Source organism: Colius striatus, chromosome W, assembly GCF_028858725.1.
Source record: "Colius striatus isolate bColStr4 chromosome W, bColStr4.1.hap1, whole genome shotgun sequence".
In the NCBI taxonomy this organism is placed as follows: Eukaryota; Metazoa; Chordata; class Aves; order Coliiformes; family Coliidae; genus Colius; species Colius striatus.
The window spans coordinates 7,801,183-7,816,340 of NC_084789.1; the positions used below are offsets into that span (position 1 = coordinate 7,801,183).

At 44.3% G+C, this 15,158-nt stretch overlaps 1 protein-coding gene across 3 annotated transcripts in view; it reads right to left on the reverse strand.

The window, feature by feature from the left end:
- LOC133628493 (transcription factor RFX3-like) overlaps positions 1-15,158 on the reverse strand; it is a 153,037-nt gene that overhangs the window by 95,031 nt on the left and 42,848 nt on the right. For all 3 annotated transcript variants that reach the window (XM_062016725.1, XM_062016724.1, XM_062016726.1), the window contains one exon: positions 3,897-4,021. In XM_062016725.1, the coding sequence (XP_061872709.1) occupies positions 3,897-4,013 (117 nt within the window). In that variant the 5' untranslated portion in view covers positions 4,014-4,021. The remainder of the gene's footprint in view (positions 1-3,896; positions 4,022-15,158) is intronic.

Sequence of the window (15,158 nt, forward strand, 5' to 3'; positions counted from 1 at the left end):
CCCGGGACACAGTCCTTAACGAACTTCTCTGGTGTGGATTCTTCCCAGCAGCTACGGCTTCTGCCTATAGAGGGTCCCTCACATGGGACACAGTCCTTGGTGAATCTCTCTGGCGTGGATTCTTCTCCACGGTTGCAGTTTCTGCAGATACAGGGTCCCTCCCTCGGGACATGGACTCCTCTGGCCATAGTTTTAATGAGCTGCTTTGGCGTGGGTTCTTCCCCACAGTCACAGCTTCTGTGAATATTGGGTCCCTCTCACAGGACATGGCCTCCTCCGGCCATAATCACTGCCCTTGGCACAGGGTCTTTAATGAAGAGAATCATTGCCCCTGGCTTGGGGTCTTCTTTAGCAAAATGAGTCTCTGCCCTTGATGTGGAGTCTTCAGCAAAATGAGCCACTGCCCCTGGCTCGGGGTCTTCTTCAGCAAAATGAGTCTCTGCCCTTGATGTGGGGTCTTTAGCAAAATGCAAACAAATCTCAGCTTCACCAGTCCTCTCCACAGGATGCAGGGGAGTCTCTGCTCCAGCACACCTCCTCCTCTCTTTCCTCACTGACCTTGGAGTCCTCATGATCGTTTCTCTCTCTTCCCACTCCTTGCACCACCACCAGTTGGAAAAGAAGAAGGACAGAGCAAGAAAGAACAGGAAGAGTCCTCCTCTTCCACCTTCTTTTTTAAAAAGTGATTGTGGAGGTGTCTAATTGGCTCAGGCCCAGAAGTAGGTCTGGCTCAGAGCTGGGGAGTTTTGAGCAATTTCTTATAAGAGCCATCTGTACAGCCCCTTCCCCCTTACCAGAAATGGATGTCGTCAAACTATGACAATGCTGATATAAATTCTAGTTTTGGAAAGTTTTAAGCCAAGCTAAAAAAAGAGTTATCCACTAAGAGTCCTAGAAAGCTTGACTAAGTCTAAGCATCACAGAAGCTTCATTTAAAAAGTTACAAAGTTAGTATACTATTAAGAAGACCTTATCCTAAAGGGCCCTGATAGGATGCAGCTATGAGTGCTGAGAGAGTTCTCTGATGCCATTGGGAGACCATTCTCAATAATCTTTGAATTATCATGGAGATTAGGAGAGGTGCCCAAGGACTGGAGGAAAGCAAAAATCACTCCTGTCTTCCAGAAGGAGGACCCAGAGAGCTATAGGCTGGTCAGCTTCACCTCAATTCCTGGTAAGGTGATAGAGCAACTAATCCTGGGAACCATTTCCAGGCACATGAATGACTAGAAAATAACCAGGACTAGTCAGTATGGATTCACCAAGGGAAAGTCATGCTTGACAAACTTAATAACCTTCTACAAAATGAAACAGAAACCTTCTACAATGAAATAACCAGCCTGGTAGACTAGGGGAGAGCAGTGGATATATCTCCTGGTAGATAGACTACCTAGACTTCAGGAAGGGCCAGAAAGTCCCATAAGGTCCTCATAGAGAGGCTACTAAAATATGGGCTGGATGACCAGATAGTGAGGTGGACTGAAACCTGGCTGAATGGCCAGGCCCAGAGAGTGGTGATCAGTGGCACAAAGTCTAGTTCAAAGACTAGGCACAAAGTTCAGGGGGGAATCTCATTATGTGTACAAATATTGGAAGGGAAGGTGCAAAGAAAACAGAGCCAGACTCTTTTCAGTGGTGCCCAGTGAAAGTGCAAGATGAAATGGGCACAAACTGAAACACAGGAGGTTCCATCTGAAGATCAGGAAACACTTTTTCACTGTGAGTGTGAATGGATTTCACAGGGAGGTTGTGGATTCTCTCCCCCCTTGAAACTCTCTTGATATGTTATTAGGTCCAGATAGGTGTTCTTTGCCCTTTATTCAGCACCAGTTAAGTACTGTGTACCTGGAGTCCTGTGTCCAGTTCTGGGCTCCCCAGCTGAGAGAGGTGGGACTATTTAGCCTAGAGAAGGCTCAGGGGGAATCTCATCAATGTATATAAATATCTGAAGACAAAGTGTATACAAGACGGAGTCAGGTTCTTGTTTCAGTGGTGCCCAGCAACAGGACAAGAAGCAATGGGCACAACCTGAAACACGAGATGTTCCAGCTGAACATCAGGAAATACTTTTTTACTGTGACAGTGACTGAGCACTGGAGCAGGTTACCCAGAGATAATGAGGAAATTCCCTCCTTGGAGATATTCAAAAGCTATCTGGACATTTCCTGGAAAACTGGCTCTAGGTGGCCCTGATTGAGCAGAGGGAGTGTGGACTAGATGACCTCCAGAGGTCCCTTCCAACCTCAATCATTCTGTGATTTTGTGATTCTGTAATTTCAGACAATTATTAACTTAGTAGGGATGAAGGACACAAAGGTAAACATTTTAATTCATGTTAAATGCACAATGCTTAAATGTTTTGCTGAAATATTGGTTTTTGAGGGGGGTGAGGGGGCAGAGGTTAAAAAAAAAAAAGCAAATGTATTCCAAGGTACATTCTAATATAAGTGATATTAATGAGACATTATCAATTGCATCAATATACCAGGAAAAATTATTAGTGAAATGTATGAGGCAGTTAAACAGCATTGCAAAGAACATACAGAAAAATTAATCACCTTAAATTTTAAAACTAAACTTAACAAAATGCTAGAAATTTTACTTTAGACAACTGAATCACTAGTATAGAAACAGAATTACATCATTTAACAAGCTATTCACAGTTTTAATACTGTTAATTTTGAAACTGCAAAGCCAACTTATATTGAAAAACAATATCATTTTTCACCCAAAGAACCTAAAACACTGACAGCTGAATGGAGGGGGAGAGGGAGGTACTGATCTCTCCTCCCTGATATCCTGTGACAGGATGAGTGGGAATGGCTCAAAACTACATCAGGGGAAGTTCATACTAGATATTAGGAAACAGGCTCAAAGCTGCATTGGAGGAGGTTCATACTAGACATAAGGAAACATTTCTTTGCTGAAAGGATGGTCAAACACTGGAACAGGTTTCCTAGAGAGGTGGTTAATGCCCCATGTCTCTCAGTATTTGGACAATGCCCTTAACAATATGCTTTGGGTCAGCCCTGAAGTAGTCAGAGAGTTGGACTAGATGGTCAATGTAGGTCCCTTCCAACTGGAACAAATAATTTTTTTAAAAAAAGCTAAATTACACATACTAAATGAGTCTTGGACAAAAGTCATGGCTTTTCACATTCAGTTCCTGTTTTCCAACTCCACTCCCCTCCTCAATCTCCTCGTGCGCCACTCTCTCTACTGTTGGTGCAGCTGCATAGGTGATTAATCGTGTCACAGAAGCGTGTGCTGAGCTGGCTGCTTCAGAAGCCCTTTTAATCCTCTGGAAAATCCAAATTATAAATTACATATGGTTTTACTTCGAATACCTTTCTGCAGTTCACAGAATCACAGAATCTTAAGGGTTGAAAGGGACCTCAAAAGATCATCTAGTCCAACCCCATTGCCAGAGCAGGACCACCTAGAGTAGGTCACACAGGAATTCGTCCAGGCAGGTTGTACAAGAACCTGCAGGGAGTCCAGCTTAGAAGTACAAAATGACATTATTTTTGTATTTTACATCTATATTGTATTTATTTCAAAAACTCCATATTCCTTATCAATCTTTCAAAGGAATAAATGTGAACATTCCATAATTTAAATGAATGCAATTTTTTATGACACATTTCATAGTAATCTACTTTTAGAATCATGCATATGTATTTCTGGTGGTTGCCAGATGTTCAAGAAATAAATCCTGAAAACTGCATGTCTCCTTATGTAGCTTTTTTAGTTCCAGCAAAATAAAATTGAATAAAACAATGAAAGAGAGTTGCTTTTGCAGTCTTGTACAAAATGAGTTCTTCACTACATCTGTTGAAATGCATCATTCTGTCTTGCCAGGGTTGTTTGTTTTCCCAAAATTAACAGACACCTACCTGTTGCTGAACCGGTACCTGCTGTACTACCTGTGTGGGCACTGCTGCCTGGCCAGCCACAGATGCCTGTAAAGTCACAGTCGAACCTGTGTCCGACCCAGTCTCTGATGTCTGCATCGTGGTCTCTGAATAAAATTAAAATGTAAAATTAAAAGTTCAGCACAAATTCCTTTGATTTTTGTCACATCCTTATTTAGATCTTAAAAGAAGAATATTCACACAAAATCCAATCTGGGGATTAGCTAAAGATCCTTTCACATACTATTACATGAGTACATGGAGATACTTCATTTAATATTCCTTTTTTCAAATGCTGCTTTGGCCTAAAATATTAGAAAATTCGTGTCATATAGTATTGTTTTGTGTAATCTAAGATCTACTTAGAGTTTGCAACATAAAGAAGAGAAATACTATAAGGAAGAGAATACTATAAGCTTTGGACTTCATTATTTTTTTTCTATCAGTTTACAGTCTCCTTTGTAACAGCAAATACATTCATCAAGTCAGAAGCCAAATGCACATAAGCCTACTTACTGCTTTGAGGTAAAGAACTTTTAGAAAAAAATCCATTCACAGGTCTGATTCTTCTCTTCACAGAATCTTAAGGGTTGGAAGGGACCTTGAAAGATCATCTAGTCCAACCCCCTGCCAGAGCAGGACCACCTAAAGCACGTCACACAGGAACTCATCTGGGCAGCCCATTCTAGTGCTCTGTCACCCTCACAGTGAAGTTTTCCCTTGTGTTTGTTTGGAACCTCTTATGTTCTAGCTTGTACCCACTGCCCCTTGTCCTATCATTGCACATCACTGAGAATAACCTGGCTCCATCCTCCTGACACCTGCCCTTTATGTATTTGTAAATATTAATGAGATCATCCCTCCGTCTCCTCTATCTTGGGCCCCTTTACCATCCCTGCCCCATGGGATGTTCCCTAGCAATTGCTTGAAAAGGCCAAAGTTTGCCCTGCTAAAGTCCAGGGTTATGATCCTTCTTGGTATTCTGTTCCTACTGCACAAGTTCCTGAACTTTACCATCTCATGGTCGCTGCAGCCAAGGCTACTCTCAACCTTCACCACTTCAAGCAGACCCTGCTTGTTTCTGAGTACAAGATCCAGTAGTTCTCTCCTAGTTGGCACATCCACCATTTGCATCAAGAAGGAACCTCCTGGACTGTACGTGGCTACCCATGTAGGCCTTCCAGAAAATGTCTGGGTAGTTAAAAACCCCCATGAGAACCAGGGCCTATAATTTTAGGCTGCTACCAGCTGCCTGTAGAAGGCCTCATCAACTTTCCATTCTGATCACATTGCCTGTAATAAACACCCACAACAGTGTCACACATGCTAGCCTGCCCCTTAATTCTAACCCACAAACTCTCAACTTGCCCCTCATCCTCACTTGGACAGAATTCAGTACATTCCAGTTGCTCTCTTACATAAAGAGCAACTCCATCACCTCACCTTGTTGGCCCGGCTTTCCTAAAAAGGACATAACCATCCATGACCACATTCCAGTCATGTGAGCTGTCCCACCATGTCTCTGCAACTGCCACCAGATCATAGCCCCTTGCCTGTACACAGACTTCCAGCTCCTCCTGTTTATTCCCCATGCTGTGTGCATTGGTGTACAGGCATCTTCAAGAAGGAAGCCGATCATGTAGGTTTCACCCCTGACATTGGCTTGCCACTCTTAAGCTCAGCTCTGGTGGGCCCAGTTTTATCCCCTTCCCCCTTCAAAACTAGTTTAAAGCCCTTTCTATAAGCCCCATTAATTCATTTGCAAGGATCCTTCTCCCTCTTTGAGACAGATGAACTCTATCTGTTACCAGACCTGGCATCATGAAAATTTCACTGTGATCAAAAACCACGAAGTTGTGTACTCAGGTACCTCTGAGCCACCTGTTAATCAGGTGGGTTTTCCTTATTCCTTCAGTATTCTTCCCTGCCATGAGAGGGATGGAGGAGAACACTATTAGTGCTTCCAAGCCATCTAGCATTCTCCCCAGTGCCCTGAAGTCCTTTTTAATAGCCTTTGAACTTCTCTCTGTGACCTCGTCAGTACCAACTTGCGTTACCAACAGCAGGTAGTAGTCAGCTGGCTGCACCAGACCAGGGAGGATCCTGATAACATCTCTAACCTGGGCCCCAGGGAGGCAGCAGACCTCTCTGTGGGATGGGTCCAGTTGACATATGGGGCCTTCAGTTCCCTTTAAAAGAGAATCATCTACTACTCAAACCCTCTTTTTTTTTTTTTTTTTTTTAATTGAAGCAGCCTTAAGGCATGATGGTGACTGACTCACCCTGGGCAACTCCTCAAGTGGACCTACATCTTCATCTTCCTTTGCCTGGCCCTCAACTTCCAAAGCCCCATACCTGTTACACAATGGTAACTGGGGAGGCAGGGAAGGGATTCACCTGCCTCCCTGAGAAGGGACCTGTATTCGTTCCCCTCTAATTCTTAGGTCCCCTCTATTCACTTGGCTACAAGATGGTAGGGGATCCTGTACTTCTTGTGATGCCTCACCTTGTTGCTTACACCTCAGGGATCATAGATTCTCAGTCCACCAATCTATCTCTCTCTCACACTCCCTGATACTCCTGAACCTTTCCACCTCCTCCTTCAGTTCAACCACCAGACTAAGCAGGTAATTCACCTGGTCACATTGAACACAGCTGTAGTCTTTTATGTCATCCCTTAGGAGTGCCAGGTTCCAACATGCCCTGCAGCCAGAGACCTGGACATCTGCATGGTTACATGGGACCTCTGTCTGGGTCTCCACATTTCTTTGAAAAACAGGTTTTACCTGGGTTGATACCATAACCGCCTGCACTGCCAACTGCTCACAGCAACTCCTCTCCCCGGGGTGACTCACCACCACACCCCTGTGCTCGAGTTTGCTCCATGGCCAGGGGTCAAACCTGCCCTCTTGAAGCGTTTAAATCGCCCTAACCCCCCGCCCCTTCCTCCCGATTGTGGCTGCGGCTCCGCCCTCAGCTGACCCCACCTCCCTTGCAAGAGAGGTGGGGCTAGCACTACTTGACTACTTGCTGCGTGTAGCCTAATTAGAGAAAAACGAAACCCTCAGTGCAGGTTCTGCCGCCCTACCAACTGCCCAGGGACAGTCGGCTTTAGCTTGGAAGGCTGATTGCAGTGAGTGACTTGTAAATGTTAGCTGCAACTATTGTCAAATTTTGAGAGGAGACTCAAAACCTTATACCATATTAAGACAACACACTTTAAGCTACCTATATGCACAAAAATAATTAATTCAAGAAGCTGCACATATAAATGTTTACTTCTTAATTAAGCAAGCCTTCACAAAAAGACTTGAAATAATCACTACAATTAAACTGAACACTGGAAACATTTCATACCAACTCATCACAATTCTAAAGAACTAAAAGAGTAATTTCTTTAGTAAACACAAGTAAATTACAGTATCTCCAATATTGTCAGCTTTCAGAAAGAACTAATATACACTGAATAAAATGCACTGTAAGAACACAATAGGTAAAATTTGCAGTACCAGAAAGCAATTTCTTTCTTTGTTTTCTTCCTTGAAATGGTTTAAATCCTTATGTACTGAAATATTCAAAGTTTATTCTTACTTTACTTGCATTCAAAATATCTCATTTAATAATGTAAATGAACAGAAACTTTTCTCACTTATTTATGTGACTTCAGGAACAACTCATAGAAACCAGAAATAAGTCAAAGTCTTCCCATCAGCTGGTAAATGACTACCCATTCTTCAAAGCTGTCCTTCCTCTGGTTTACTGAGTTGCACTATAAATTCTTCATATACAAATGCCAAGTTAAAGCTCTAGCAGGTGACAGAATGAGAGGCTACAAACTGAAAAGAAGACCCTGAAAAGCATTTTAAATGTCATGGTGAAAATGTGACTCAAGTAAGCTTGCTTTAGCAGAAAGTGTTAATGTAATCACTGGAGTTATAAACAGGGATTTTACCCCAATTAAAATAGTGAGGCACACACTAGAAAAGTACATGAGTGCTGACATTTTTAAGAATAATCATAAAAATCTGGATAGAGCACAGAAATGGTCCAACAATGAAGGAAAGAACAAAGCTTTTCTTACAAAGAAAACCTATTTAGTGTATCAGAAAGAAGACCAAGGATGACATATACATAGTAGGAATTAGAGAATTCCTCAATGTTGCACAGAATTGTTTAGATTGGAAGGGACCTCTTGAGATCTAGTCCAACCTCCTTGCTCAAAACAAGGTCACCTAGAGCAAGTTGCTGAGGGCCATGTCCATTTGGGTCCTTAATATCTCCAAGGACAGATACTCCACAACATCTATGGACAACCTGGTACAGTCCTTGACTGACTTCAAAATAAAAAAGTGTCTTTGAGCATTCAGATGGAATTTCCTGCTTTTTTTTTCCCATTTGCACTCATTGCCTCGTCCTGTCAATGAGCACTGCTGAGAAGAGTCTTGCTCCTTCATCTTCACTCCCTCCCATCAGGTATTTATATATAATTATAAGATCCTCCCTGAGCCTTCTCTGGGATAAATAGTCTCAACTCTCTCAGCATCTCCTCATATGACAGATGCTCCAGGCCCTTAATCATCTTTGTGGCCCTTTGCTGGATTTGCTCCAGTAAGTCCATACTTCTCTTGTACTGGGGAGCCCAGAACTGAATATGGTACTCTAGATGTGACCTCACTAGCACTGAATAGAGGAAGGATCTACCTCAATCTCCTAACAATGCTCTTCCTAATGCAGACAGGGATACTGTTGTGTTTTGTTTTGTTTTTTTTCCACAAGGATGCATTGCTGGACTCATCTTCATCTTCTTGACCCCCAGGATTTTCATTTCCTTCTATGCAAAGCTACTTTCTAGCTAGTCAGCCTGCAGCCTGTACTAGTGCCTGGGATAAGTACTCCTTAAGTCACAGAATCACAGAATCTTGAGGGTTGGAAGGGACCTCGAAAGATCATCTAGTCCAACCCCCCGCCAGAGAAGGATCACCTAGAGTAGTTCACACAGGAACTCGTCCAGGTGGTTTTGAATGTCTCCAGAGAAGGAGACTCAACAATCCATCTGGGCAGCCTATTCCAGTGCTCCATCACCCTCAAAGTGAAGTTTTTCCTTATGTTTCTTTGGAACCTCTTATGTTCTAGCTTGTACCCGTTGCCCCTTGCTCTGTCATTGGACATCACTGAGAAGAGCCTGGCTCCATCAATTATCCAATTTATCCACAATTTATCCACAGAGTCCAGGAGATCATTCCTAGGGTGTTTAAGTTGTCACTCCTTCTGAGTGAAGCCAGGTAACATAAAAACACAGCAATAGCATTTTCCACCTGGGAGCATGTTCAGAAACAAGAACTCACAGTGGTTAGTCTGGCAAAACTGGCGGCAGATGACACTAGACACCAATGGTCAGGGCGTCCTGACATTTTCCAATTCCAGGACCTCAGCTCTTCTGTTGCTAATGCCTGCCACTGATCTCACTGTTCAAAACAACAGCTTTCCATGCTGACATTCAAACTCTAGCCAATCTGATTTTACAAGTTTCAGTTAAAATTGAGTAGGCTGTTTTGAAGAACAAGTTAGACTATGAATGGCTTTTGGTTTTCTTTCTACTGAAGTTCTACAGAAGCCCAGTACCTTGAGGCAAGAGAACTGCTGGGATTTGGCACATTACAAAGCTTAATATATAATATCACTGTAAAGGGTCAAAAAGCTTAATCTACCCTTGAATCCAATCATGGCAACAGACATCTACTGGTTCTGGTCACTGGGTCAACCGTGACTGAGGCAGTGTCTTTCATACTCTGCAATGCCTATTTATTTCTTGCCTCCTATAAAAAGTTAGCAAAGACAAATCCCATTACTGAAAGCAGTGCCACATCGAACCGAACGTGATCAGAAAGTCCCCATTCAGATTAATGTTCAAACTGCACAACTATCCTTGCTGAGAACTGATTTTGAAACATGTCTCTAAGAAAGGAGGTAAGTGCAATGCTATCAACACCTCCTTCTTCCTCTGCTCTGGAAGATACATGGGCTTTAGAGGCAGCATAAATGTCTCCTTGCCGCTGTGAGGAAGGAAAAATTCACAGGCCTTTATCTGTTGGTACAGAGTACTGTAAGAAGCCTCCTGGAGGAGGCAGAGAGGAATTTTATAGTGTATATACTTTTTCAAAAGCCACACATTTTACATAAAGCCTGTTCCATTGTACTTGCCAAAGGAAAGAGGAGAAACCTCACATAAGCACCTTGAGAGCTTTCTCCTCCTCAGGAAGTCCTCACATCTCCTTTGCTTGTGTTGCTGATGTTGCTCAGAGCTATCAGTCACGTGACCTTTACAAGCACATTCCCATGTTTGACAGCAACCCTCTACCACAAAAGTTTCCAGAGAAGTTACCCTGCTCCATGAGGTTTCTCATTTTCCCAACTGGCTGCACAACGTTTCAGTGCTCTGCTAATTATATCAATCCTCAGATACAAATTCACTAACATAGACAGTGCCCTGAGGCCCCAGCTGCAGGGAAACAGACCTCCTCTTTAAATAATTCAGGTAGAAAGAGGAAAGGAGTCAGAAAGCACCCCTGGGCCACCTCCCACTGCTAACAGGGACTGTAGACAACCTTGCTGGGACCAGCTCACGTCCCAGGATGCCATTGGCTTTCTTGGCCACAATGGCACATTGCTGGCTCATGTTTAGTTTATTTAGGGCTCCCATGTCTCTCTCCACAGAGCTGGTCTCCAGCAGGTCAACCCCCAGTCTGTATTGATGCATGGGGTTGTTCCTCCCCAGGTGCAGGACTCAGCACTTGCCCTTGTTGAACCTCATGAGATTCCTCTGCTCAACTCTCGGGCCAGTCAAGATCTTGCTGAATGGCAGCACAGCCTTCTGCTGCATCAGCCAGTTCTCCCAGTTTTATATTATCTTGGGCTTTTTCTCTCAGAATTGATTAGTAATCTCACCCAATCTATAGGGAGGGTAGGGAGAGATACTTTCTCCCTTGCTTTTACCTCCCCTTTCTCCTTCTGGCTAACTACAACAGCTTTTGAGGATTTGGAACGCTCTTAATGGAATTTGGAATACCCTTTCATATCTTGCTAAGGATTGTAAAATTTGTTAAGAGTGTCACTCAAAGATCTGCCCTAAGGATGGATAGTAATGGATGGAATGGCATGTTGGAGAATATGGGCAGGTATCTAGAGAATTTCTCACCTCCAATGGTTTGGAACTTCACCCCTGAACAACTACATGACCCTGATATAGTGATAGAGTATTTGAAAGGAAAATGTTGTGGCTATTCCAAAAAGGCACAACTGACAGCACTGTGCTGGGCCCTGGCCAGTATCTACCAAACACTGCTTGATATTGAACAGCACTCTCAGGGGAAAGGGGAGAAAAATAGACAGACAAGCACCGCAGTTACCCCAGCCCTAATGACACACACTGTAGCCACTCAAACCCCAGCAACAGGCACTGTGGCTACTCTAACCTTGGTGGCAGGTACTGCAGCTGAATCAGAGAATCCACCTGTGCCAGTATCAGTCACCCCTATACAGAAGAAGAAATGTTGGATGCAAAAGTCAGCTCATTTAGTAAGGGAAGAAACTCCAATTACAAAGGGGGAGGAGGAAGAAGTAGAAGCAGGACCATCATGAGAGGAGGAAGAGACAGAAGTCATGAACGAGACAGTTACCACCCAATTCCTATCCCTGAGCAAGCTGCAAGATATGCGAAAGGATTTCAGCTGTCATCCAGGGGAGCACATTGTCACCTGGCTGCTCCCATGCTAGGATAATGGGGCCAGTAGCCTGGAACGAGAGGGTTGGGAAACCAAGCACCTGGGGTCCCTGTCTAGGGAAGGAGGCATTGACAAGGCAATTGGAAGGACACAAATCTTCAGCCTTTGAAGGAAAATTCTGTCAGGTGTGAAGGAAAGGTACCCCTTCAAGGAAGATATTACATGTCACCCAGACAAGTGGACCACCGTGGAGAGAAGCATCATGGGAATTAGCTGTGCTGGAGTTGATTTATAATACAGTTACCCATAGTGCACATCCCTGCATGTGGCTATGAAGTTCACTACCATCTTATGCCAACTCATTGGCAGTTATGTCCTGGAAAGGAGGCAAGGGGCAAACAGTGGATGAAGTGGTTAGCCAACTCCATTTAAGAAGGGTTATGTTTCTGTGCCAGTCACATCTGAGGAAACTCAAACTCCTTAATATGTTTAAAATACCTCCCTCTATCCCTCTCTTCTTGGGTTTCTACCTCCTCCCCCTCAGTGGTGCAGGGGGGTGGGAAATAGGGGTTATGGTCAATTCATTACAGATGGGACTTTGTCGCTGCTTCCTCTCAGGAAAACAGTCCTTCAGGAACTAACTGCTCCAGTGTGAGTCCCTCACAGGGTCACAAGTCCTGTCAGCAAACCTGGTCTGGTGTGGGCTTCTGTCTCCACAGGTTCTACGATCCTGCCAGGAACTTGCTCCAGCATGGGCTTCCCATGGGGTTACAGTCTCCTTCGAGCATCCACTTGCTCTGGCATTGAGTCCTCCACAGGCTGCAGGTGGATCTCTGCTCCCCCATGGTCCTCAATGGGCTGCAGGGGGACAACCTGCTTCACCATGACCTTCATAACAGGTCACAGGGGAATCTTTCTTCCATTGCCTGGGCACCTCCTCCCCCTCCTTCTTGGTGTCTGTGAAGATAATGTTCTCACATTTTCACTCTCTTCTGCTGCTGCTGCAGTTTAGAATCTGCACAGCACCTTCTTCCACTTCTCAAATACATCATTCACAGAGGTGTTACCTCCATCGCTAATTGTCTTGGCCTTGCTCAGCAGCGAGTCCATCTCAGAGCCAAGTGGCATTGGTTCTATTTTTTTTTTACAGAAGCCACTCCTGTAGCCCCCCCACTATAAAAACCTCACCACACAAACCCACTACACGTACATTGGAGCAGTCCATGCAGGACTGCCCAGCATGTGAGGGGCCCCATGCTGGAACAGGGAGGACCAGCGAGGAGTCCTCCTGCCCTGAGGAGAGACAAGCAGCAGAAGTCATTGGGAATAACTGACTGAAATCCCTATTCCCTGCCCAGCTGCACCACTCAGGGGGGCAGGAGGTAAAGATACTGGAATCAGGTGCCTGAGTGCAGGAAGGGAGAAAGGGCAGGGGGAAGGTGGTTTTTAAGGGCTGGTTGTGCTCTTCATCATCATGCCACTCTGGGTTGTTTTCTGTTTGTTATGTTTTTGGTTGTTGGTGGATTAAATTAATTTTTGTTTTCTTCCCCAAGTCAAGTAGTCTTGTCTGTTTTGCCTGGGACTATAAGTGGCAAGTGACCCTTCCCTGTCCATAGGGATTTTCCAAAGGCCCTCAGTTACTTTTCCTCCTCCTGCTTGGACGGGAAGGAGTGAGCAAGTGGCTGCTCATGGTTCTTTGTTCCTGACTGGGCCTAAAGCACGACAAGTTTATACTGCCAAAATAATTATAAAAAAAAAAAAAATTAAGTCTCAGCTGACTGGGGAAGAAAAGAGATGGAGCATAAACAAAATAGAGTGAGAAGGAGAGTACTGAGAAGTGGGAAAGATGACGGAAATACGATAGAATGACAAGAGAAATTACTTGCAAGACATGAGAGAGAAAATTGCTTATGGAATTCACAGAATCACAGAATGGTAGGGGTTGGAAGAGACCTTTAGAGATCATCTAGTCCGACCCCCTTGCTAAAGCAGATCCACCTAGATGAGGTTGCAAAGGAACATGTCCAGGCAGGTTTTGAAAACCTCCAGAGAAGGAAACTCCATAACCTCCCTGGACAGCCTCTTCCAGTGCTGCATCACCCTTACAGTAAACAAGTTTTTTTGTTGTTTTGCTTTGCTGATTTTTTTTTAAAATTTTAGAATGGTAGGGGTTGGAAGAGACCTTTAGAGATCATCTAGTCCAACCCCCCTGCAGAAGGAGGGTCACCTAGATCAGGTCACATAGGAACATATCCAGGCGGGTCTTGAAGACCTCCAAGGAAGGAGACTTGTAGGCACAGATGTAGCTTGGACCAGCCAGCTTGAATAAAGATGGTAGGGATAAGTTAATGCAGCTGGCATGCTACTTCAGAAACAGGTGCTGCAAGTTAATCAATTGGGCCCTGGGTGATCTCATGGGCAGAAGCAGCATATAAGGAGGTAGCTAGCAAAGGAAGGGTGGCTTTGAGTCAACTCTGCTGGTTGTACTATGTTGCTCCTGTACATCTCTGCATGTGCATTACTTAGACTCTCCACGTCTTCAAGTGAATATTGCCTGCACCACTACAACATTTGGTCACCCCGATGTGATACGCCGAATTGGTTGGATTAAGAACCCTCGGCAGAAAAGCACTTGGATTCCTGCTTGAAAAGGCAAGTGATCTGAGTAAAGTGATATAATGGGAAAAATGATAAGCAAAGAGGAAAATCCTATTGACACCCTTCAGCATATCCTTGCTGAGAAAGGATTCAGTTATGAAAGAGAGGATTTGCTAAGACTTGTAAGATGGGGACAGGAAGTAGGTCTCTTTGTTTCCCCCCAAGAAGTATATGAAAAGGGACACTGGGAAAACCTAGGAGACATGTTGAATGATGCTATCAGCTTGTGTAAATCGGTATCATCCATTATACACCAGCTAGAAGCTGAGCGTGCTGTAGCTGCTGCCAGGAAAGCAGAAGCTGCTGTACCATCTGCGTTCCCGGTAGATGCTAAAAGGTTCTTTGGAGGTGGTGACTTTATAGTACCATCGGCTCCACCTCTAGAAGAAAATACTAAGAGACTCTTCGGAGGGGATAATGTCGTAATACCCTCGGCTCCACCTCTAGAAGAGGAGAGCATGGATGTGAGCCCACCTCCCCCAGAACCCCCTAGAGCACCGTTCCAGGAGCCGAATACGTGCATTGCTTCTCCTCCCCTCCCACCCACCCTTCACCATCCTGCCCCATCCCATCCTTCTGCTATGTCTGAAGGAGTACCTGGCAGAGAACGAAAGGTACGTTTTACAAATGACAATGTGGATCTGCCATTGCCCCTGAGCTCATCAATCCCTGAGTGCATTCCTCTTCCATCATCACCCCCAACATCTAGTGAAGTTGAAGATCAACAAAGACAATTATTAAAGGAAGAATTAATACGACACGGAGAAGATATGAAACAGACTTTGGCCCACTTGGAGGAACTGATGGAAAAACCAAAAGCAACAGCTAATCAACTGTTGGAACGAATTAATGAATTAACCAAACC